At 37.3% G+C, this 26,133-nt stretch overlaps 1 protein-coding gene across 1 annotated transcript in view; it reads right to left on the bottom strand.

The window, feature by feature from the left end:
* Window positions 1–6,139: 6,139 nt before the first annotated feature.
* Window positions 6,140–26,133, bottom strand: part of hpse2 (heparanase 2) — a 98,026-nt gene continuing 78,032 nt past the window's right edge. Inside the window, exons 10-12 of the mRNA XM_084092254.1 lie at window positions 23,002–23,147; window positions 18,308–18,454; window positions 6,140–6,498 (exon numbers count right to left, since the gene is read on the bottom strand). Coding sequence (XP_083948380.1) covers window positions 6,336–6,498; window positions 18,308–18,454; window positions 23,002–23,147 — 456 coding nt within the window. The 3' untranslated portion in view covers window positions 6,140–6,335. The remainder of the gene's footprint in view (window positions 6,499–18,307; window positions 18,455–23,001; window positions 23,148–26,133) is intronic.

Below are 26,133 nucleotides of genomic sequence, written 5' to 3'. Positions count from 1 at the left end.
GTGAACCACGTTAAGTCTAAGACGAACCATATGTGAACTGCAGACACGTTTCCTTTTAGAACATAGTTATTTTTTATACACTTAAGTACAGTTAATATAGGCAGTATGTCAAGGCAACATATTTTGGTTTGCTCCAGATACATAATGCATTAACTATATAATTTTAAAAAACATAATAATTTATTATTTTGTAGAAGTTTAGATGAGAAGAGATCAAAATCTGAGTCTCATTCAGGTGCAAATGGTTCTCATCACTTAGTACTGCACACAATTGCTCTGACACCACAGTTCGCTCTCATTTCTCAACAAAGTCTTGTCCCAGCTGCTTGGAGAGGGAACATCTGCTGGTGTGCAAGCTGCAAACTGGCTCCTTCCCTTTGTGAACCCTCCAGCGCTGGGCTGAGGACCCTGCCGGGCCTTTGAAGACTTGAGTTGATCTTCTTCCCGTGACCTGATGGAACATAAAGCACTCGGTCTTGGGTTACCCATTAAAGCGTACTGTCACAATTTATTTCTGTACTTCTTTGTGTTCAGACCCATTTATAAATCACTGAGTTCATAGCTTGCATGCTTTTATCCTCTATCTTGCACTCCTGAACATGTGCTGGAATTCAATTCAGCCTCTATCTGTGTCATAGGACAGTCTCTCTTCAAGGGTTATTCAGTTTATATATATATATATATATATATATATATATAAATATATAAATATATAAACTGAATACATATATATATATATATATATATATATATATATATACACACACTCACCTAAAGGATTATTAGGAACACCATACTAATACTGTGTTTGACCCCCTTTCGCCTTCAGAACGGCCTTAATTCTACGTGGCATTGATTCAACAAGGTGCTGAAAGCATTCTTTAGAAATGTTGGCCCATATTGATAGGATAGCATCTTGCAGTTGATGGAGATTTGTGGGATGCACATCCAGGGCACGAAGCTCCCGTTCCACCACATCCCAAAGATGCTCTATTGGGTTGAGATCTGGTGACTGTGGGGGCCATTTTAGTACAGTGAACTCATTGTCATGTTCAAGAAACCAGTTTGAAATGATTCGAGCTTTGTGACATGGTGCATTATCCTGCTGGAAGTAGCCATCAGAGGATGGGGACATGGTGGTCATAAAGGGATGGACATGGTCAGAAACAATGCTCAGGTAGGCCGTGGCATTTAAACGATGCCCAATTGGCACTAAGGGGCCTAAAGTGTGCCAAGAAAACATCCCCCACACCATTACACCACCACCACCAGCCTGCACAGTGGTAACAAGGCATGATGGATCCATGTTCTCATTCTGTTTACGCCAAATTCTGACTCTACCATCTGAATGTCTCAACAGAAATCGAGACTCATCAGACCAGGCAACATTTTTCCAGTCTTCAACTGTCCAATTTTGGTGAGCTCGTGCAAATTGTAGCCTCTTTTTCCTATTTGTAGTGGAGATGAGTGGTACGCGGTGGGGTCTTCTGCTGTTGTAGCCCATCCGCCTCAAGGTTGTGCGTGTTGTGGCTTCACAAATGCTTTGCTGCATACCTCGGTTGTAACGAGTGGTTATTTCAGTCAAAGTTGCTCTTCTATCAGCTTGAATCAGTCAGCCCATTCTCCTCTAACCTCTAGCATCAACAAGGCATTTTCGCCCACAGGACTGCCGCATACTGAATCATTTTCCCTTTTCACACCATTCTTTGTAAACCCTAGAAATGGTTGTGCGTGAAAATCCCAGTAACTGAGCAGATTGTGAAATACTCAGACCGGCCCGTCTGGCACCAACAACCATGCCACGCTCAAAATTGCTTAAATCACCTTTCTTTCCCATTCTGACATTCAGTTTGGAGTTCAGGAGATTGTCTTGACCAGGACCACACCCCTAAATGCATTGAAGCAACTGCCATGTGATTGGTTGATTAGATAATTGCATTAATGAGAAATTGAACAGGTGTTCCTAATAATCCTTTAGGTGAGTGTTTATATGTATGTATATATATATATATATATATATATATATATATATATATATACACATATATACATACACACATATATACACACACACACACTTTGAATTTACATTAATTATTGTAAATAAGAGGTCAACTCTTCTACTTTTTTACTACTATTTTATTTATATATTTTGACAAAAATAATATTCAGACACAAACATTTCCATAATAAAATAATGCTCTTTAACAGAAAAAATATGAACAACTCTACATTTGCAATAAACACATTCAAGGAAGAAAAAAAAAATAGCTTCTATACGTGTCATTTTACAAATCAAAGACCATACAAATCTCTAAATCACAAAATAATCTTCCGAAATCTAATAAAATATGCGAATTTTTGACCTTGGAAAAATTCTGACTATACACGCTGTCATAACCAAATAAAAAGCCCAAACTTTCCCAAAAATTTCCACAGAATTCATATAATCAGTTTGAAAGCTGAATTGCTATTTTGGTGATACACAAGTGTGCATACTGTGAGCAACTCAATACATTGAAAATAAAAGGCCATTTTTATTGTCAAACATTAACATCAGACTGTGCTGTATGTTTTACAAAAAAGTACGTCATTATTGTACAATATTATCTGACAAAATGTTGTGACTTAAATAAAAGTCATGTTTTTCTCAACACAATATGTAACTATGTACACACACACGCAGCACACTCACACACACACATTTATATAAATAATATTTATAGAGTGAGGAAGCACACTGTTTAAATCAAAAACCAATTGTATGTACATTTACTAATATAACAAAAGGTTTGAACCTGTACAGAAACATTTGTCACTCATCATGCTTATTACTATTATTTAGTCAGCTAGCAGCACAAAGGAATCGCTGTACATGGGATTTATAGTGGCTCTTAAAGTATTTGGACACTCAAGCAACACTTAAACTTACAACATATCAAGCCAAGTGGCATTTTTTAAATGTTATTACATTTTTAAGCGTGACTTAACTGTCCAACACTTTTACGGCCCCTGTATCAACACAGAATAAGGTAGTGTTTAATATAGCAAATTAAAACTGTAAGCTCAGGTTCACACTGTTATAGTATACATGACACTAAAGGACAACAATTGAGCTAATTTCCTGAGCTCCTCAGCAAACTTCAAAAACTCCCTACTCTCCTTTCAGGCTTCAAAAGAGTCTGAGCTACAATGGGAAGTCTTGTAAACTTGTAAACATTATAAATATAGAGCAGTATTTCTCAGAGAACCAATGAATATTGAAATGAATAAAGATGCTTTTGTGTATTACAGGTGAAACTGGAAAAATTAGAATATCGTGGAAAAGTTCATTTATTTCAGTAATTCAACTTAAAAGGTGAAACTAATATATTATATAGACTCATTACATGCAGAGTGAGATATTTCAAGCCTTTATTTGTTATAATTTTGATGAAGCTTACAGCTTATGAAAACCCCAAATTCAAAATCTCAGAAATTTTGAAAATGTTCATAAGCTTTAAGCCATAATCATCAAAATGATAACAAATAAAGGATCGAAATATATCACTTTGCATGTAATGAGTCTATATAATTTTAAGTTGAATTACTGAAATGAATGAACTTTTGCACGATATTCTAATTTTTCGAGTTTCACCTGTATGTGATTCCTTTCAAATTTAGCAATGAACTATGAGGATGTTTTAGTAAATATCTGTATCTTCCCATCATACCTTAACCATTGTACAGGTTGAATTTATAAAGCAGCAGCAGCAGCAAAAAAAAAAAAAAGACATTGAAAGATATTAGTCAGGGCATGGGTCAATGTTTTATGGCAAAGTTATAAAGATGATGTAAAGGACAGTTTATATTTACTGTCCTGTGATTACAAACCAAGATTTGCCCTTTTGGCTTTAGACCCTAGAATCAAAAAGTACACAAGACAGTAATTTAGATCAAACTGATATTTGTGCAGCGTGATTTTGCAGGATTAACCTCCTTGTTGGTCCTGGAACAACATTTCTAAGCAAGCAATCGCAGTCCTAACACTTGCAACCCTACTCTTAACATCCAAGGGAAATGATTGGTAGAAAAGAACATTGTTCAGGCCCCTTAAATCTATCCCTAAAATTTGATTGGTTGACAGACTGGAATGTTGTTTAACAACCAACACGGATGTTGATCCAGGAACACGTCCTCCTCGGCTAAATCACATTAAGCTGACAGACAGGCCCACACAGAATCTGCTCCCACAGAACTCCAGAGAATTGGAACGGCTGTCATTTACATCTTTCGCCCTGTGCATTTTCATCATTCAAATATTTGGGCTAATCTGATAATGTTTCCAGCGACCAATAAGAGCGTTGTACTGTCGGTTCTGTTTAACACATTTCACCATGTTTAAATCCGTTCCACACACTCTTAAAAAGTCAAGTTTTTGCAGCGATGCCATAGGAGACCCATTTTTTGGCTCCCCAAAGAAACTTTCAGTGAAAAAAAAAAAAAAAAAAAAGATCCTTACAAAGATCCTTTTGTGGAATGGAAAAATTCCATGGATGTTAAAGTGCCCCTATTATTATTTTTTTCAGATATTATCTGTCATGTAGTGTTTTATATAGTTGTGTGTAAAGGTCTGCAAAGTTCAAAGTACACTATAAATAAAGTTATTGTCTCCCCTCCCCCAAAAAATAAAAGATTCTAAACTGCCTGAAATGAGTCACCAATAATTCCAGTCTTACTTCCTGCATGAACCTACATAGGTTTGTAACAAATTTGCATAATGCCAGCCTATGGTCTGCATTGGCTGCCAGCAAATAATGTTTACTTTGACCCGCCCATGTTGAGAAGGCACTGTTTCCTGCACTTGTGTGCACATCTAAATGAGGACTAATCAAGGCTTGAATAATACGGTAAAACAGAAGCCATCATTACTGTTTGAAGCCACTGAAGAAGCCTCCAAAGCTGAAATGCAGATATGGTAATGGACGTTTCGTTTCCGACAAGCCCTGTAAGCAGTAGACCAATCACAACAGACTGGGCTGAACATCTGACCAATCAGAGCAGAGTAGGCTCATGGAAAGATGGGGTTTAGAGAGACGAGATCCTTGATCTAACCGTTTCAGACACTGAGAGATGAGGTGAAGATGCAATGTATATTATGAGAAAATTCAAGTGTTTTTGACCTTGTTGGATGCGTTTTCGCCTATTGTAGGAGACCTCCAAAACAAAATCAGGAACCTTTAAAAAAAATAGCATAATAGGAGCACTTCATGGAACCTTTATTTTTAAGAGTGTAGTTTTCTCCCAAAATCACAGCAGAAAATGTCAAAAAAAAAAGAAAAAAAAGTTTGATTAAGCCTGGGTCTTCAACATCGGATTACAAAGCTCTCAGTGACACTGGTATGCTGGTGAGAAGAACTGCGAGGCAGAGGCCGTGTTTACACCTGATGTTAAGATGCGTTTTGGTCGATCGGATCACAAGTAGACGAGGGAGACATATTCCCGTTTATACCTGGTCTTTTAATCTGTCTCTTTTGTCCACTTTCAACCACTTCTGTCCTGATTTCTTCGAGGGGAGGGTATATGGGCGGATAAATGTATGTGCTTTTTCAGATTTCTTGATCTAATGGACAAAATAAGCTTGCACAATTTACATATGAACGTGAACCAGAGACGACGGAGAAACACACAGAGAGCAGCAGCTTTAGTTTATGCTTTGATAGCCGTAAGTTCACGCCAAACGCAGTGAGTGTGAGTTAGAAATCAGAAATGGTGAGAAAACACTGTGCTTGGTACATTTTTCAGCTTCAAACCGAACCTGGTTCTTCAGTCGACAAAGTTTCAACCCTATCTGTCTAGTGTGCTTCCCATGTTTACGCATTAGGTCAGTAGAAGGAGAGAAGGCGGTCTTTTGCGGCTGTTCGAACGCATTCAACCACATGAGCGTTAACACTACGAAAGCAATCCAGTTGAATGTGTTTTCAAATACCTCTGGAAGTGGTCGAAAGTGGACAAGCTCAAAACGTTTTAGACCCTGTTTACACCTGCATTTGTGATCCGATCGACCAAAACGCATCTTAATACCAGGTGTAAACGGGGCCAGAGACTTCTTTATATGCTCCTGCAACCAAATGCAACAAAAACACAAAAGGGCAGCCAATATACATTCACTTTCCACAAGTCAAGTTGCTCTTGTGGGGAAAAAAAAAAGAGGAGAAAATGTTGTTGGAAGCATTCAGTGCAGCCCTTGCTTGAACGAAGGGGTCTTTTCCACGTCTCTGTGGGCTTACTAAAAGAGAAGGCCATGAGGAGCTGGTGCATCGAGCAGAAGATCGTCTGAGGTCGGTCAGTGTGTGTTATCTACGGCAGGCGTAAGCGTTAATGTTCTTGATGACGTAGAAGCCGATTGAAACAGGTGGCATAGCTATCGTTCTTCCCGCCCTGAGCGTCCGTGGCTTCAGCTCAGGTAACGTCTCATTGTCCACCATACGCAAGTGCTCTCCGTTCAGTTGCACAGACCTGCAGAGCAAAGGGAACTGTGTTAGGATGCTGCAGATGGGAGGATTGACGACCTGTTTTATATCAATATGTCAATGTGAGAGCTGCAGACACTCAATGAGGAGTCGTAATCCTCAGAGGTTATGAAAAAATAATTGCAACAGGCTTTCAGATATATAAATTAATTCATTTTAAATCAAACATCAGTCCAAGTTTAATTTTAGACAAAAACAGCTGGTTTTAGGACCCAGTTACACATTAAGGGTAAAGGATGTCTAAAAAAATTTAATATCTCTGATGGTGCACTAGAGGGCGCTATAGCTGCATTATCAACCTTGTAGAAAACAAACATCACCAGTATGAGAGTGTGCTCAGAACTCCCAGATGCTATTCACTACCATTCAAAAGTTTGGGGTCGGTACTTTTTTTATGTTTTTGAAAGTCTCTTATGCTAACCAAATCTATTACATTTGAACAAAAATACAGTAAAACATTAATATTGTGAGATATTATAACATTTTAAAATAAGTTTTTATTTTAATATTTTTGGAGATGGAGAGAACAGAGGGATTTGAAATGTAAAATGTGAAGTATCATATTCATCCACACAGTCACGAAGATCCGAAGCACAACCAAAACAATGTTCTTCCACAAAATGAATGTTTTTTAACCGCTAGAGGTCCAAAAGTTACATAGTGTACCTTTAGTATTTTAGTGGAAACCTTGAAACTTTTCAAGAATGTTTGATTAATAGAAAGTTTTTTTTTTTGTAAGAAAATAGTTTTTTTTTTAAATGTTACATAAAAGTCTTTACTGTCCTTTTTGATCAATTTAATGTGTACTGAATAAAAGTAGCCTATTCATTTCTTAAAACCAACTGAAGTTAAGAAATCATACACAATTTAATAATAATAAAAACTTAATGCAAAATAACTGTAACTATTAGACCTAGGCCTATATTATTCATTGATTCAGTGTCTTCATTATGGGAAATGGAAGGTTGCATTGCATTGTGGCATAATATTCTGTGCAACATGGAGACTGTGCACACTATACTACAAAATAGTAAGAGTACTATTCTGAGCATAGCCAGTGATTCAGTCATCTTTCTTAACATCAACTAAACACAACAACTGAGAAAGAAAACAAAATAGGCAATTCCATTGTCATCAGTCTCTATGGTCCACAAAAGCACATCTCACATGAAAGATGTTACAAGATAATCATAAACTGAATATGAGTCTAATCACATTAACATTGTTTCCTAACTGGTGGAGGTTTAAAGCTTAAATGTTTAAATGCTCTTATGAAAAACGTGAAATCATGCTAATCCCTTTGAAGCATTTTTCTACGTTCATTGTTGGTTTGGAGACACACCGGGAAGACCCTTCACTTATCAGCCAAGAAAAGAGCCTTCCTGAGCAGCAGACATCTGGATGATCCATTCCATCACCTCATCTTACAATGCCACAGACTGAACTGATCAGGAAGCTGAGTTTGCTTTGGGCCCGATTCTGAAACCCTTCTGAAGCGCAGTTTGACGGCAAGCATCAGACGTGACGGTGAGGAGGGATTGTTGATCTTCACAATCAACGTTCCCCCGGGAAGAATGTATGCTCAGGAGATCAAAGCAGACAGAAGTATGCAAGGACACAGTCAGTGATGTTTTTGCTCAGGGCTTCTGCAGAAGAAGGTCCGCATTTCCTTTGGAGAGGATGCAAATTATATTAACGTCTCCAGATAGTTCTGGAGCTTTAACGGCCTCTGGCTACAGATGTAGGTATGTGTTTGAGAAATGACAAAGCCTCAAGGCATAGAGAGATCACACACATCTGCCAAGATTGCACAGTAGGGTTTACGGATTTGAAAAGCTCCAGGTCTAAGTTCCCAAAACTGTCGTATCTCAGACTCAAAAGATTAATGTTCAGAACAGCATTTAAGGCTTTCAAAATGCTAACCGGGTTACCTATGATGTACTGTTTTTGTGGGAGAGGAATTTAAAACATTAAAACTTGCTCTCCGGTTCTAAATATTTAGAGCAAGTGCTAGGCCTACTATTCAAAATATTCCTAATGATTTTCTGTGATAATGCAAATATAGAGCAAGCCCTTTTAAATGTTTAAACAAATATAATGATCAAAATAGGCTACTGGAAACAGAAATACTGTGTTATTATAATTTAAAGTAAATGTTTATTTTAACTGTATATTTTTATACCGTTACGGCAAGGCTGAAATTTTAGCAGGCATTACATAGGCCTATGTAACTTGAAAAAAATGGATTCTCCGACGCATCGCGATTCTCTCTTCAACGGTTATTGCGAGTTTCATTTTAAGTGTTTCATACGCGAACAGCCGTATTCTGCTTGCTATTCCACACCCACCCACTAAAACCCTCAAACTTTCCATAAAATCATCTTATATTAAAGTTCAAAAAGGCTGAAACGAATTACAAGGGCAATCGCGTGCTTGCGCTGACGTGAGAAACGTGCTTTGCTTTGCCGCCAGTTTTTCAGTGTTTTTTTTTCCCTCAAAATGCTCTACGAATGCTTCATTTATGCCTTTTGGAATCCAGTAGGTCTATATTCAATACACAAACTCACTTAGCTACTGGCAGACGGCTGCTTTCAAATGCTCACGTGAAGAGCGCTCACGGAAAGCGCCTGTTTGTGACCCCGTGTAAGCGTTAAATGTAGGCCTACAGTTACACATAATGTAAGCACAGTCAGTTATGTCTTAAGGGATTAGACATATAGGACAAACATCTGATTTGTCAAAATCTGTAGTGTGAACACAGATTAGATATCCCGCTGCCTATGATGTCATAAATCAAGCAGCAGCAAAGCTGAGAAAGAGAAAAATCACTCACTGCTCTTGACTGCAACACGTTAAGATAGGCCTACTTAAAGCACTCTTTGTTTATTGCTTGTAATATATATTCATTTGTTCCTCTTTATTATTTGCTTGTATGCAGTGTTGGGTAAGTTACTCTAAAAAAGGAGGCCTAATTCTACATCTTCAACAGTGTAGGCTAATTCAATTACTCTACTTTTTATTCTCTCTAAAAAGTATTGCACTACTTATTACTAATTACTTTCTAAATCCAACATCAACCTCAACCAGTTGAATACAAGGATAGACATGAAACTGCTCTTTAATTCTTTCAAATGAATTGCATAAATTCTTGAACTGACCAAAGTGAGAAGGTTACATTAAAAACATCATACATTTTAACATTAGACGTTGTGAAATCTATTATTGTTTTATATAGACTTATTCTACAGTCTACAGTAGCCTACATAAGAAGTAACTGTAGGCCTAATTTAAAAAATAAATAAATAAAACAAATACCTTTAATTTTTTAAAAATGGAAAAGTAATTTAATTACAGTAATAACTTAGGCCTACAAGCAGTGTTGGGTGTAATGCAACTATATAGTCCCATACAATTCTTAACATTCAATTGTTTCAATTTAATTTTTAAAATTTACATTTAAAATGTAATTGTTAATACATTTAAGATTTAAAGTCAGTAAACAAATTAAGTAAGAAAAATGTAGATCAAGAATCGTTTGGAATCGAATCGAAGTGCCTAAAGATTCCCACCCCTATAGTCACACAGTGAGAAAAAAGAAACCCTGTATCGGAAAAAAAAGATGCATCGCAGACCCCTGAATCGTAATCTAATTGAATTGTGAGGTGATCCCCCAATATACAGTGGGGAGAACAAGTATTTGATACACTGCCGATTTTGCAGGTTTTCCCACTTACAAAGCATGTAGAAGTCTGTAATTTTTATCATAGGTACTCTTCAACTGTGAGTGACGGAATCTAGAACAAAAATCCAGAAAATCACATTGTATGATTTTTAAGTAATTAATTTGCATTTTATTGCATGACATAAGTATTTGATACATCAGAAAAGCAGAACTTAATATTTGGAACAGAAACCTTTGTTTGCAATTACAGAGATCATACGTTTCCTGGTGTTCTTGACCAGGTTTGCACACACTGCAGCAGGGATTTTGGCCCACTCCTTCATACAGACCTTCTCCAGATCCTTCTGGTTTCGGGGCTGTCGCTGGGCAATACGGACTTTCAGCTCCCTCCAAAGATTTTCTATTGGGTTCAGGTCTGGAGACTGGCTAGGCCACTCCAGGACCTTGAGATGCTTCTTACGGAGCCACTCCTTAGTTGCCCTGGCTGTGTGTTTCGGGTCGTTGTCATGCTGGAAGACCCAGCCACGACACATCTTCAATGCTCTTACTGAGGGAAGGAGGTTGTTGGCCAAGATCTCGCGATACATGGCCCCATCCTTTCTCACCTCAATATGGTGCAGTCGTCCTGTCCCCTTTGCAGAAAAGTATCCCCAAAGAATGATGTTTCCACCTCCATGCTTCACGATTGGGATGGTGTTCTTGGGGTTGTACTCATCCTGTACTCATGATCAGTAAAGTTAGGCCTGTCGCTCCGGAGACTATAAGCTGGATCACGAACAGTACTGATCCATCCTCGAGTAACAACAAGAGTAAATGAAGACTGCTAAGTTCATTCTTACATCCAACAACAACACACCTCAATCGCTTAGGAGACATTCTTTTCTACAGCTGCTCAAGCGTCGAAACACTGGCAGACTCTGTGTTTAGCTCACTCAGGGTGGGTCTATGCTCAAACTGCAGAGTCAATCAACCGTCGTGGGAGGGGCCTGTGCAATTCTACTTCACATTGCATAGAATCTTAGATCAGCTCATTCTGAGACAGTGCATATGATTTATTGAGATTGTAAAAAAAACACTGGGTGGATTTTTATCATTCTAGGGTGGTTTTGCTCACACACTGCCAACACACATTTATGTTCAAACACCATGTAAAAGTGAATTTTGCATAATAGGTGCCCTTTAATCCATGACGGTGTAGTGTGTTACTAATGGTTTTCTTTGAGACTGTGGTCCCAGCTCTCTTCAGGTCATTGACCAGGTCCTGCCGTGTAGTTCTAGGCTGATCCCTCACCTTCCTCATGATCACTGATGCCCCACGAGGTGAGATCTTGCATGGTGCCCCAGACCGAGGGAGATTGACCGTCTTGAACTTCTTCCATTTTCTAATAATTGCGCCAACAGTTGTTGCCTTCTCACCAAGCTGCTTGCCTATTGTCCTGTAGCCCATCCCAGCCTTGTGCAGGTCTACAATTTTATCCCTGATGTCCTTACACAGCTCTCTGGTCTTGGCCATTGTGGAGAGGTTGGAGTCTGTTTGATTGAGTGTGTGGACAGGTGTCTTTTATACAGGTAACGAGTTCAAACAGGTGCAGTTAATACAGGTAATGAGTGGAGAACAGGAGGACTTCTTAAAGAAAAATTAACAGGTCTGTGAGAGCCGGAATTCTTACTGGTTGGATCAAATACTTATGTCTTGCAATAAAATGCAAATTAATTATTTAAAAATCATACAATTTGATTTTCTGGATTTGTGTTTTAGATTCCGTCACTCACAGTTGAAGAGTACCTATGATAAAAATTACAGACCTCTACATGCTTTGTAAGTAGGAAAACCTGCAAAATCGGCAGTGTATCAAATATATATCTCTATATACATCTCCCCACTGTGTATATATATTATAATAAAATTATAAACACAACACTTTTGTTTTTGCCCCCATTTTTCATGAGCTGAACTCAAAGATCTAAGACTTTTTCTATGTACACAAAAGGCATATTTCTCTCAAATATTCTTCACAAACCTGTCTAAATCTGTGTTAGTGAGCACTTCTCCTTTGCCGAGATAATCCATCCACCTCACAGGTGTAGCATGATTATTGCACAGGTGTGCCTTAGGCTGGCCACAATAAAAGGCCACTCTAAAATGTGCAGTTTTATCACACAGCACAATGCCACAGATATGGCAAGTTTTGAGGGAACATGCAATTGGCATGCTGACTGCAGGAATGTCCACCAGAGCTGTTGCCCATGAATTGAATGTTAATTTCTCTACCGTAAGCCGTCTCCAAAGGTGTTTCATGGTATGTTATGGTATGTTATGGTATGGGCAGGAGTATGTTATGGACAATGAACACAGGTGCATTTTATTGATGGCATTTTGAATGCACAGAGATACCATGACGAGATCCTGAGGCCCATTCTGCCGTGCAAAGGCAAAAGACCGTAACTTTGTTTTTGGTCAAAAATGAGTTATTTATATTTTTGGCACATTCAAGACCTCCTTTATCATGTGGATGAGTATCTTGAATCAATTCCGTTGTTTTTTTTGAGAAAATAATGAGTTGTCTTAACAGTAACTTCCAAAAGCCCATGAGAAACCAAGGCAGAACACATTAACACCAGTTACCGCTCTTTGGCTTTGTTTTGGAATGCTTAAATTGAGTTACGGTACTTCTATCAAATAATGCTACTTACCAGATTGTAAGGTGTTCTGCATTTGTTTTACTGTCCATTAAAATTAAAATTATGGTGTAGCCTGTGTACTGTACTGTGTACAGCTGCCATCAGTCCTAGAGGTCGACCGATTTTTTGCATTTTTAACTTAATCTGCATCGGCCAATATCCAAGTGTATCAAGCCGATTATTAGGTGGGCGCATCTGTGGGCAGCCTAGTGTTGTTGTTGTGGAACACGTGTTTGACACACGCTGCGCCTAGAGTTATTTTCCAGCAGAGTGAGCAGACCTCATCCAGTGCCTAAGGAAGGAGCTAAGTTCCTTGGAGAAAACTCCTTTATATTTAATTAAAAACTTTTGATATGTTACTGCCAACTTAGAGAAAAAACATGAATAGGCGACATGACGTTCGGCTACTTTGAAATTGATAGCGTAGTTGAGATTGCATTATCACAGCAGAAGGGTTGCTATCATGTTACAATAAGTAAGCAAGAATTTACAGACAGTGAATCTGAGACTTTTATTTGTTCTGATTGTGTGTCTTATATTTGAGAGGGTTGTCACTCAATGCAGAGAAATAAGTAATAAAAAAAGAGACCAACTATAGGCTAGTGAAGGACTGGCTTTGCTTTGCTAGCGTCGTCGTTGCTAGGGTTGGGTAGCTACAGACAGACCCGGTGCTAATATGGCACTGGTGCCTTAACGACCGTTATCTACCGGACCGATATCAACGTGGATTTCTGTGCTTCATTTCGGTGCTACTGTTATGTCTGTGCTTCTCTTGGATGCTCTGAAAACGGACGTTAGAATAACAGAAACATCGCTTCGCTGCACGTGACGCTAGTCAGCAGCTAACTTTAGCATTCCGTTAGCTAGTAGCTGGATTAAACACGGTTAAAATGCTGGCCAAACAGTGTAATGTGTGACTGTATTTCACTGTAGACTAGGGGTGGAACTGTACATGTATTAGTATTGAACCGAAACGGTACAGGTGTCACGGTTTGGTGTATAAATTTCCACTGAGAATACACGCTATAAAAATAAATAAAACTCACGTGCAAAGTAATGCGGAACTATTGTTAGATACGCGGGTTCTTTAGGGACACCTAATCTGTAGCCCCGCCTTAGCTCAGGCTGCGATGTAAAGATTGCAATGCTGGAATATGTTGTGTGTGTATGTGTGTGTGTGTGTGAGAGAGAGAGAGAGAGAGAGAGAGAGAGAGAGAGAGAGAGAGAGAGAGAGAGAGAGAGAGAGAGAGAGAGAGAGAGAGAGAGGGCGCGGGCGCGATCGAAAAGTCGCGTGTGTTTACTTATATTTGTGTGCGAATGCGCGCGTGTGTGAGGCGCGGGCGCGATCGAACAGTGGAAACATAAAAACATACTCCATTTTGTTTATCAGGACATCATTCAAACTGCAAAGTGTTTAAGTTACTGTTAATTAAAATGTTAAGGAAAACAAATATATTAATCTGAAATGTATCAAATTAATTTCCAATTAATTCAGGTACAATTACCAAACATATCTCAAGGTCTTTTTGTCTTTTGTACAAGTGCAGATTGGTAAAGTGTTCAATAAATGTTTTTGTTGAGAAATTTTGTCTATCTTAAGTAATTATTTGTGTTACATTTTATCTTTCAAATAGAGGTTAAAAACAAGCGCATAATCGGCCAAATATCGGCCAAAATAAATCGGCAGCATTTATCGGCCATCGGCCGACCCGGATTTCAAAAGATCGGCATTGGCATCGGCCTGAAAAAAAAACATATCGGTCGACCACTAATCAGTCCCTCTAACTTCTGATGTCCTCAGAGCTTTGTCCTGCACAAATGCGGTCAGAACATTTATTATGGTCTGAAACCGCTCCATCGACAAACGTGCGGTATCGATCGCGAAGGATTATGCAAAGTTGACAGAAAAATGTTACACATGCCGTAACAGATGAACACAATAAAGAACTAAAGCCCCGCCTCACCCAGTTCGGGTACAGGACCTGGTTGAAACACTCATGCATCTAGCTGGCAGAGTGCCAAAACTTCGCCGGCGCCTTCAGCCCCGCACTAAACACGGTCGAGCCAACGCTGGACTAATATATCTATGGAGGTATTTTGTCATGTCTAATGTATTAATAATGCCATCAGAATGCAACCAAAGCCCATGATAGCAATAAGTAGATGGCTATAAATAATTGTAAATCATACAAAATAAATGCCATGATCACTAGATTTTATATAGGTGTTACTATAATGATTTTGTTAATGGTGATCAGCAACCAAATATTGATAATGTGGAAGTTACTGCCTTTTGCCTTGGCATGACTTCTCACTTTTTGCTGACATTACAAAGAGTACAGTAACTTTAAAATAGTGGTCAAAAGTCAAGTTTGAGCTCAAGATTTTTTTATGTATATAATTTTCATTACTAAAACATCTATTTGCCAGATTTCCAGTGTCCTACCTATAATTAATTTGGTGGGACAACTAAAAATCTTTAAAGTAATTTTTCTCAGTTCCACACTCTAGCGACTTAAGGTCTTTTGCCTTTGTAGGGCAGCATTGTAGTGCCATTCATCCACGACCATCACCTCATGTTGCAGCATGATAATGTTGTAAGGATCTGTACACAATTCCTGGAAGCTGAAAACATCCCAGTTCTTGCATGGCCAACATACTGGATGCTCTGATGCTCTGGATCGGCGTATATAACAGCGTGTTCCAGGTCCTGCCAATATCCAGCAACTTAATTCCACAGGATACAATCAACAACCTGATCAACTCTATACGAAGGAGATGTGTTGCACTGAGTGAGGCAAATGGTGCTGCCGTCTCTTATTTACCCAGCTCTTCAAACACCCCTTTCTCTCTTTGTTTCCATTTTGAATTACAGAATATGATGCAAAACAGACAGATCCACCAAACACATAGGGAAAACTTTATCCTTGAAAAAGAGCAACTCTGTCTGAGAGTGTTTAAGTGTGACCCCACAAAATGAGCAGTTAATTTCCCTGCATATGCGTTACAGAGGATTTAAGCATTGGAATGTGTCATGAGTAACTTTATAGTCCGCCTGTATATGTTACTCACTGAATTTGCTCAGGAACACACTGATTCAGCCCATATGGAGCTGTGGGCATTTCTGAAGACTAATACTGCGCATGTTTTACTACTTCTCACTGCTCAGACACAGCATACCAATTAACCTAATGCCATCCAACAACAGCTGAAATGAGTAAACTGTATAGAAAGTGCAGTATGAACAGAGTGGATGGGAAAATACCTTAATTTCAAGATTCTTTGGAATCAGAAAGAAGCTTTTCACTATGAAAAATATTATCAAACGTGGCAAGAGGATGGTTTATGATTATTAACCGTGGGAATGGGTCTATCAAAACACACATGGTTATGGGTTTTGTTTTTATACTGGTCTATAATAGATTGCTTACTGTGATATAACTGGTAATTACTTTCTGCTTCTTCCGAATATTCCTTTCTATCCTTTATTTAAACTGTTCCTCCTGTTGTGGGATGAAGGGATTTAAGTGTAGACTTATTCACATAGGTTCTGTTTAACTGATCAACACATCAACACCATGATCATGTTTTCAAAGTATCATGCTTAACTCCCAATAATAGACGTTTAGGTGGCCCTTTGGATCCCACAATTCCTCAAAAGAAAACAAGAAAAAAAAGAAAAAAAAGAGAGTAGAAAAACTGGTTGAAATTCAAGCTGAAAGCTGCTGACAAAACTATTGCCAACATCTGCCCCGAAGGAAGCTGCATTTCACTGTACTCTCAGTTTAAATTGAGCCTCAATAAACGAAGACAATGTTATTATACTAATTCAATTGGATTGTCCATGTTTAATGGACGTTTTGATGTTTTGTTCTTGGCTTCAAATGATTTCTAGTGGAAAACTCAAAACAGAACACTCTCTGAAAAAGATGATGTGTTTCTTAACAGCCGGAGCAGTAAAAATACAAAAAATGGGGTGTTTGTGACCAGAGAGGACATTTGTGAAGTTTCTCACTCATGACTAATGTCTTGTTGGTTGAACAAGACAGAATTAACATGTCAAGACCAACAAAATGTCAAATTTTTAATTCATTTGCTGAGCCAATCTACTCGACACTGCATTAGAAGCATTTATGTGACAGAAAACATTAAACAGGAACACATTAACTGAAAACACATTCAGACGAGCAGATGAATTCAACCAGATGAATTCAAAAGAAAACGGCTCAGGATAGGATGCAGACCCGTTTGTTTCAGCTGTGCGTTGGCTTCATCAGGGAAGCGAGCGGGAACAAGATAATCCTCATATCCCATTTAAGAGTTTGAAGAGATGAACAGACCGTGTTTTCATGACCCGGGTCTCTCTTTTGCCCTTTCCATGATTAGGTTAGTGTCGTGAAACGGGATCCCCATTTGTGGAAGAGTTGAATATTTAGTCAGAAAACAGTTAGCTCAGCTGTGTGTGTAGACGGTTATAGAGCACCAGATTTATCTCTGTTCTGTCTGAGTTAATGTTTAGTAAAGTAACAACACTCCACATTGATTATTATGGTAAACCGAGAACAGAAGCATAAACCACATTCTTAAATAAGCTGAGGTCAGAGATCTGCGATAAAAAGTATTTAAGTATATATAATAGACTATAACACAATATTATACAAAATAATATAATACAACTATATTATTATTATATTAATTACTATTTTGCTTATGGGAAATCCTGTTTCACCGGTATTAACCGAACCATAATAAGTTTAGTAAAGAAACAAAACACCATATTGATTATTATATTAAATTGAGAACAGATAAACACATTCTAAAATAAGCTGATGTCAGAGATCTGCGATAACTAGTAATAATATAATATTAATACAATATTTACATTATAACTTAAAAAAAAAAACTCTTACACCAATGGAAAATCCAATTTCACTGGTACTAACCTAACCATTGTATAAAAATATAATATAAAAAAAGAACTTTATTGTATTTATAATATTTTATTATATTATTATACTTCATTTAAAATATAACAACACAGAACCTTTCAGAAGGGTGCTGTCAGAATTAGTGCTGTCAAATTTAACATAAGTTTTTGTTTACATAATATGTGTATGTATACACACACACACACACACACATATATAATAAATATATTTATTATATATGTGAGTGTGTATATATACTGTATATATACACACACATATTTATACATATATGTGTATATGTGACACACATATATGTGACACACACAGACAAGCACACACACATATTATGTAAACAAAAACTTTTATGTTAGGTGCGATTAATCGATTTGGCAGCACTAAAATATATACAGTATATATGAGATGTTAACACTGAGTATATACATGTTTTTGTGTTATTATTTTGCGTGTCAGTGAATTGCTGTCACAGACGACAACTGACTTACATGGAGTGAAGTCCACCAGTGCCGAAGGGCTGTAGCAGGTATTGGTGAACGGTTTTATTTCGTAAAGTCCCGGCCAACTTGATTTTCTTCCGTGATCGATGCAGGTTGATGATGTAGATTGTTATGGACCCTCTGACATAATCGTGACTGCAGGAAAAGAGAAGAATCCATTAAAAATGTATGATACAGCAACTCAACTTAGATCATAAGATAAATGAACTTATATCATTTCATCAAATACATTTTAAAAAGTCAATATTGATAAAATAAACACTTTAAGCTATGCTTACATTTGACTTTAACTGATGTACACTAGCATATACACTACAGTTCAAAAGTTAGGATTTGTTTATTTGAAAGAAATTAACACTTTTATTTAGCAAGGACACATTAAAATGACCAAAAGTGACTTTTACATTAATAATGCCATCAGAATGCTGTAGAAGTATAATGCTGTTACAAAAGATTTATATTGCAATTAAATGCAATTCAACTTTTTAATCAAAGAATCCTGATGAAACCTTATTACAAGTAAATATTAAGCAGCACAAACAAACAGACTAAAAGCCACAAAACTTCAATACTGATAATAGAGTAAACACACACACACACACAAAACACATCTGAAAAAATAAAAAACATGGGCAGATATTGTAACTAAAATGTATATAACTCTCCCAATTTAACATCTGAAATTCAACATACATTGTTTGTTCATTATAATCTGGTTGATACTGACAGAAAAATTGAGCTTGTTCCCAGAATTCCATTTACAAGAGACAATGTGTAACATTTTTATACGAATCCAAAACCTTCTGTGATTTAATTTCAGTACACAATAACCAAATAATAAAGTACTGTATATAAGCAAAGGAGGCCAGGACTACGTCATGTAAAAGAGCAGATTGTTTTCATATAACAACTGTAAAAGCATTAGCTCCCCTCCCAAACTCACAGGGGTAACAAAAGCTTTATATGTGTTGGACGATCGTGCTTATGTTACAGAGATTCCAGCATACTTGTCCTTGTTTTCGGGGTAATACCGCTGAAGAGCAGGCTTTAGGGAATATTAACTTAATTAAGATAAGTATCTGGCAACATGATTAGGCAAACATGATAAAATTCAATAAAGATTCTAACGTAAAGGCAAGGAAAACATAGCTGTAGTGCATGAATACCACATGTTGTAAAGGGCCGACTGCACCGGTCACAGCTTGGCTTTTGTCAGACAAGCCTGTTAGTAATCTCACCAATCACGAGCAACCCGGGCCATGTGCATCTTTACACCTTGGCGCACAGTGAATAGAGTTCATCGGGAAAAATTCAGGAAAGAGGCAAACCCGAGACAGTGTAATGAAAACATCTCTCGTGTCATGTGATACATGTGTGGTGTCTCAGTTTTAATAGACTTTGGTAACTTGGGTAGATATTTTCCAGAAGGGCGCATTAGATCAGACGAACAGATCGAAAAATGATAAACATTGTCCAAGACTTTGAAACAATGTGCCTCTCCAGCATTCGCATGGGGAACGTAAACATGGAATCCTTTGTTTGATGTTGGCGACTGGTCCTGGGGAAATGTGGACCGGAGAAACCACTCAAAGCACCGAAAAGCAGGCCTGTTTTGTATAAGGGTGTTGTGATGGATTAGTGAAGATACTGAAAGCATATCCATGACTAGTCTGACCGGCCATTTTAACCACTAATAGAACGAAAAACTTGAAAGAGGTCGGAGGAATGAGACCCGAATGTCTGACTCTGGAATTTTTTTTGCTTTTGCACTATAACACATTGGAAATTCTCAGAATTAGATAATAACGTTGTTGACATTTCAATAAAAAACATTTTCATTTAATGAAAACACCTGTCTTTCACCGATAAAAAGTCAAAGGATAACACCGTGCCACTGGACAGGCAAAGCAAAAGCAATGCATTTAGTGAATAGGTTTTAGCTGTTGACCAGCTGCTTTGGGTTTCATGGCATTTACAGAGATTACTTGTTTGATTTTGTGGTGGTTTCGGTTTGATGGATAAGACACGATGTGATGAAATATTGAATGTGGCCCAAAACTCTGTCATCTCCAGGCCAACGAGGGACAGAAATTGGCTTTGGAGTTTTGGAACCAGATAACATCAGTCTACTTTTCAAATATCTCCTGGTTGCGGGCTTGAAAGCCTGAAACCCTCTTAACAAAACATTAAGACAAGAACATCCAAGTGCAATTTCAGACATACATATTTGATGTCAGAGCTTTAATCTAATTATGCAATTACAAATCAATCCTAAACTGCAGTGTTGGGGAATTACTACAGCCAACTAACTTACTGCCAAGCAAAAAGATGCAATGATCATAACATCTCTCTCAATTTAGTGATTCAACTCATTTTAGTGATTCAATTAATCATTTTAGTGGGTCAATGATTCATTCCAGTGATTCAACGATTCATTTTAGTGATTCAAAAATTCATTCAAGCTTCTAATGTTGTCTTTTATGTAGCAAAATATTTAGCTAAATGATTCTAGACTAAATGTTTTTTGAATTCTAGTTTTATCAGTTGCGTTTAGCATACATTTATCTGTTCAGTTTAATGTTGTCACATAAATTGAGTTATTGTGCCGGATAAATACTGCTCTGATTCTATATCTATCTGTATATCTATCTACCTATCTGTATATCTATCTACCTGTATCTATCTATCTACCTATATCTATCTATCTACCTATATCTACCTATCTACCTATATCTATCTACCTATATCTATCTATCTATATCCATCCATCCATCCATCCATCCATCCATCCATCCATCTTTCTCTATCTACCTATCTATCTATATACATACACACACACACACACTGAGAAATGTTTCTTGTGCACCAAATAAACTGCATTTTAAAATATATTGAAACAGTAATATTGTGAAATATCATTGCAATTTAACTTTTCTGTTTTTATTGTATTTTTGATCTAATAAATGCAACTTTGGTGACCACAAGAGACTTCTTTCAAAACATTAAGAAATCTCACCGACCCCATCCGTTTGGACGGTAGGTTATTTAAAAAGATACACTACCATTAAAAAGCTCCCATGTTTTTGTTGACTGCATTTCAAATTATGAGTAGCATATTTCAAAGTAGCTTCCCCAAAACTGTTTTCTGTGCACTACCGTTTCAGCAAAAGCGTCTGTCCTGGAGGAATCCTGAAGCCAGGGGCCTGTACTAGCACTGAAACTGAGCTGAGACACGGTGATCTGTAGAGAGTAAACCTACACTGCTGGTGAAAAGCTGGCAGGTCCCGCTCACATCATTGTGGGGTAATAGATAATCATCAAAGGGAACGATGGCACTTTTTATCTGGCCCGGGTACAGACCTTCCTATTGTCCCGCGCTTCTCCTCCCCTCACCTGCCTGAGCCTCTGGTGTCTTTCAGCGCCTCTCGCACTGTAGAAAGAGACTCCGCACACTTGACAATTGATACTTGTTAAATTTTATGGGCTCTCACTCTGAAAGAGTGGCTGTCTGGACTCAGTAATTTATGTGTTTGAGAATGAACAGGTATAAGCCTAAAAATCCTCACTATTGTCATGTACTCAGATGACGGGAGTCTGTGTGGAGATAATGCTGCAGGTCAAAAATGACAAATTTACGCACATACATTTTATTACGTTTTTTTTTTGTTTGTTTTTTTACTTTTGTTGTATATACTACAGTTAAAATCTAGCAAGCAGCCTAACTAGACTGAGGCATCATAAGCATGTTCCCGACACCAAGTCAATATTAACATTACGCTGACATTATAAAACATTGGTTCTGGAGTCAAATTTTACATTGGGCAATCAAGTGGCATCCCACCACAGTGCCAAAACTGTTGATTGTACAAAATTGAATTACAGTGGTTTCATGCTCTCTGCATCCATTATTCCACCACATAAACGCTGATGTTGGCACAAACCATGTTTATCTCTAATTGAATAGAATCCGTATTAAATGTGGTCTGGGTCATATTTTCGTAGTTTTGTTGGTTCTCAAGGACACGCGTACCATTCAAAAGTTGAGTCAGTAAGATTATGGTTTCCACCAAAATATACATCGATAGATGTTTCTTGAGCAAAAAATCAGCGTATTAGAATGATTTCTGAAGGATCATGTGACACTGAAGACTGGAGTAATGATGCTGAAAATTCAGCTTTGCCATCACAGTAATAAACTACATTTTCAAATATATTCAAATGGAAAACAGTTATTTAAAACTGTAATACTTTCACAATATTATTGTTTTTACTGCATTTTTGATCAAAGCCTTGGTGAGCACAAGATACTTCTTTCAAAAACATAAAAAAACTTACCAAGCATAAATGTTTTAACAGCAGTGCATACATACACATTTTAATAAAACAACTGCAATTAACATCATATAATCAGCTTACTTTGACAGGCCTAAATATTTTTTCTCAAGATATCAAGGCAGATTGCACTGTAAAAAAAAAGTTGCTGCCTTAAATTTTTAAGTACAATCAACTTGCATGTTTAAGTAACTTAACTTAAATTACATTAGTTAAAGCAAAGTAAAAACATGTTGTCATAACTTATTGATCATATATATATATATTTTTTTTTTACAGTGTACTAGGTTTTGTAACAGAATTGATTTATTTGGTTTGAATGGATTTTACTACAGACAGAATGAACCTACTTGTGAAAGCTGGTGCAGTGCGCATAGATGCGGAGTTTATCTCGGATCACCCGTCCAGGTCGTGGTTTCCTCTGGAGTCCTGCGACGTGCACCGCGAGCACCCTGGGGCCCACCAGACGTTTAAAGAGCAGAGATAACCAGTAATCCTACAATACCAACACACAAAACACATTACAAAATAAAAAGCATCACTGAGGCCTTTTTACTGGAACTTGGCCATGTCAACACGCATGTTAGGTCAAGCCGTTCTGCCATAGAGTTGTGTTAGCATGGTGCACCTTGGCACAAGAAAAGATGATTCTGGTTCAAATACACTGGACAGATGTGGCATTTCTTCGCCAGCAGACATCCAATGAATTCCAGCATCGTTCCATCTTTCAAAAGAGGTTTAATTTTAGAATTGTTAAAGAGAAAGCTGTAGAAAACTGAATTTGAAAAGTGAAAAAAGAGGGAATTTTAGGCGTAACGCAAGTTTCTCATATCTGCCTTCACTTTAGCAAGAACGACTCCTTTTTTTTTTTCAGAGATAAAAAAAATGCACATGTGCTTCAGTCTTTTATTGAAAGAGACATTTTCTTGGATGCTCGAATGGAGAAATATAAGCATAGTTTTTCTTTGCAAGCCTTTCCTGCTAAAACTGAAAAAAAAACAAAAAAACATTCTAGATAATAAAGAATAAAATGGCACTATATAGTATAGTATAGTATAGATACACACTATATATTTTTATTTTTAGCCACCTGGGGGAACCTACAACACCTGCTTTATATCTTGCATAAATTGTCAACTATTGACATTATTACTAAATGTGTTACCCACGAACCAAACATCAAAAAATGTGTGTGTGTTCATGGATTGTGCTCATAACAGCAAATCAGTTCATGTAAAATGTTATCATGCTGTTACCATGGTCTAAAAGTCAGTATTTTACACAATATTAGCACATTTGACCTACTATGATCCAGTAAAACCATAATCACCTCACATTTAATGCACAAAGAAGAGTCTAAATTGAACAAAGTACATTAACTGGGCAACTGTAACCAGATAACTGCTTTCTATGTGATTACATACCTTTTTATTGCATGGAAAAAAGTGACGGCTACCTGAATTTCACATGCATGACTACAATTGGTCTCTCCTAATACCTCTCATCAGTTCCTAGATTCAACACCTAATTGAACTGGTTCAAAGCAGCATGTGTGCATCAGGAAGTTCCCATGCAATCCTGCATATGGCAGCATTTAAAGGCTTCTTTTCCAGGGAAACTTTAACTTAATTTGCTCCGGCAGTGTACATTGTGCAGCATCTGCTATAGGCAGTGGGAAAAAGAGGACTCGGGGATGGGTGGGTCTCTTTCCACAGCAATAAAAAAAAAAAAAAAGTTTTAGAAACTTAAAAACATAAATCTCAAGTACTGTTAAAGGATGATTTCAATTGAATATGATATAGTCAAACTTTTAAAATGGTTTGTTTAAATGCAATTCGATTCGGAAAACTGATTTTAAATGAATGATGTCAATCCACAATCTGACTTGTGATGCAGCCTGGAATTAAACCACACGGTGCTCATTCATTGGCCAGAGGAGAACTGGTCCTCCGACCTAGCCTGGCTTCTCCCAAGGTTTTTTTTTCCCATCCATTTCTGTCACTGATGGACATCGAATCTGAATCAACACTGAACTGATTTCAAATGAATAATGATTGTTTACTATTGTCATTTTAGAGCTGCTTTACAGCAAAATTAAACTCTTTTAGCGTCATTGAATCATTATTTTCCTGTTCATCAGTGTACAGCTAAACAATCTGTATTGTATAAAGCACTATATAAACAAAGGTGACTTGACTTTAAAATTCAAACGTCAACACCTTGAGGCCTCGATATACTCACGCCGAAGTTATTTTTCGTTCTTCATTTAGGAGTAAAACAAAGTTCGAAATATGTGAGCAGCGATTTACTGTTAACGAAGATCTGACTCAGAGAGCGACACTTCGATGAATATGTAACTATGCGCTGCGTGCTTTCCTCTCAATAACAAAATCACAACAAAATTGAGAAAACAGCAAGCAATTTAATAAAGCACTAGAAAAGCATCTGATCATAGATACGTGTTAATGTTAAAGTCATGTCACCATTATTTATACATCACTTTATACAATAGCTTAAAATCAAGCAACTTTACCATATTAAACATGAAAAAGTGTCAGTGTCTTGTTTTCTCAGAAGTACAACTTAATGTACTACTATAAAGCAGCTCTCCAGTGTGTTCATGTTTTCACTCATGGACGTCTGACCAAATGAACCAGAAAAGCTAAGCGTACGGTCCATGGGTCCAGTATTTGTAGGCTATCATGTGCACCATAATAATGACAAACCTCAAGAGTGGCCACCTCACAAACCATCAATTCCCTTACTGTGTGTTGGCAGATAATACCAGCATTTCTCAGCCCATCCAGTAAAATCGAGAAAGTGCAGTGGCTATAATGACTGAATAACATAAAAAAACCACTTTAATAATAAATAAATTAAAGTCAAACCACTAAAGACCTGATAAATTAAAAGATATGACCAACTACTTGCCTAAAATACCAAGAGGATATAAGCAAATGCCAGGTTCTGTAACGCCAGACTGACACAAATAAACTTAACGTGAGAGTGTGCAACAAAAACTTTAACCACATAATAAACAACAGGGAGCAATATGAACCTTTCAATAATACTTAAAGGTGAAGTATGCAATTTTCGCACCACTAACCACAGACACTGAACTGAATTGCAAAAGTAACTGTACGGGTACATTTTCTGGAGCAAATGTGTGTGGCGCTTGCCAGTGCAAAACATTATGCCAGGATGCTGGAGTTTGCCAAGCCCACCCCAATGCATTATAATATTGTGATGTTGCAATAGTACTTCAATACTCTGCACATTAATATTATTATTCATATTCATATCAGTATTAACTATGCTTTCATTCTATTGTTTATTTATGTTTATGTTTTTATCTGCCGGGTGAAAGCTATTGTATGTATAGTATATAAAAATAATACTGAAAGCATAGTTAATATCGATATGAATATTATTAATAATATTATTGTGCAGAGTATTGAAGAGAGGTGTCCTATTGGTTTCAC

The sequence above is a fragment of the Abramis brama genome (genome assembly GCF_963993115.1).
Source record: "Abramis brama genome assembly, chromosome: 19".
In the NCBI taxonomy this organism is placed as follows: domain Eukaryota; kingdom Metazoa; phylum Chordata; class Actinopteri; order Cypriniformes; family Leuciscidae; genus Abramis; species Abramis brama.
The sequence above is the reverse complement of the archived record's forward strand: the minus strand, read 5'-3'. Positions and strand labels throughout refer to the sequence as shown.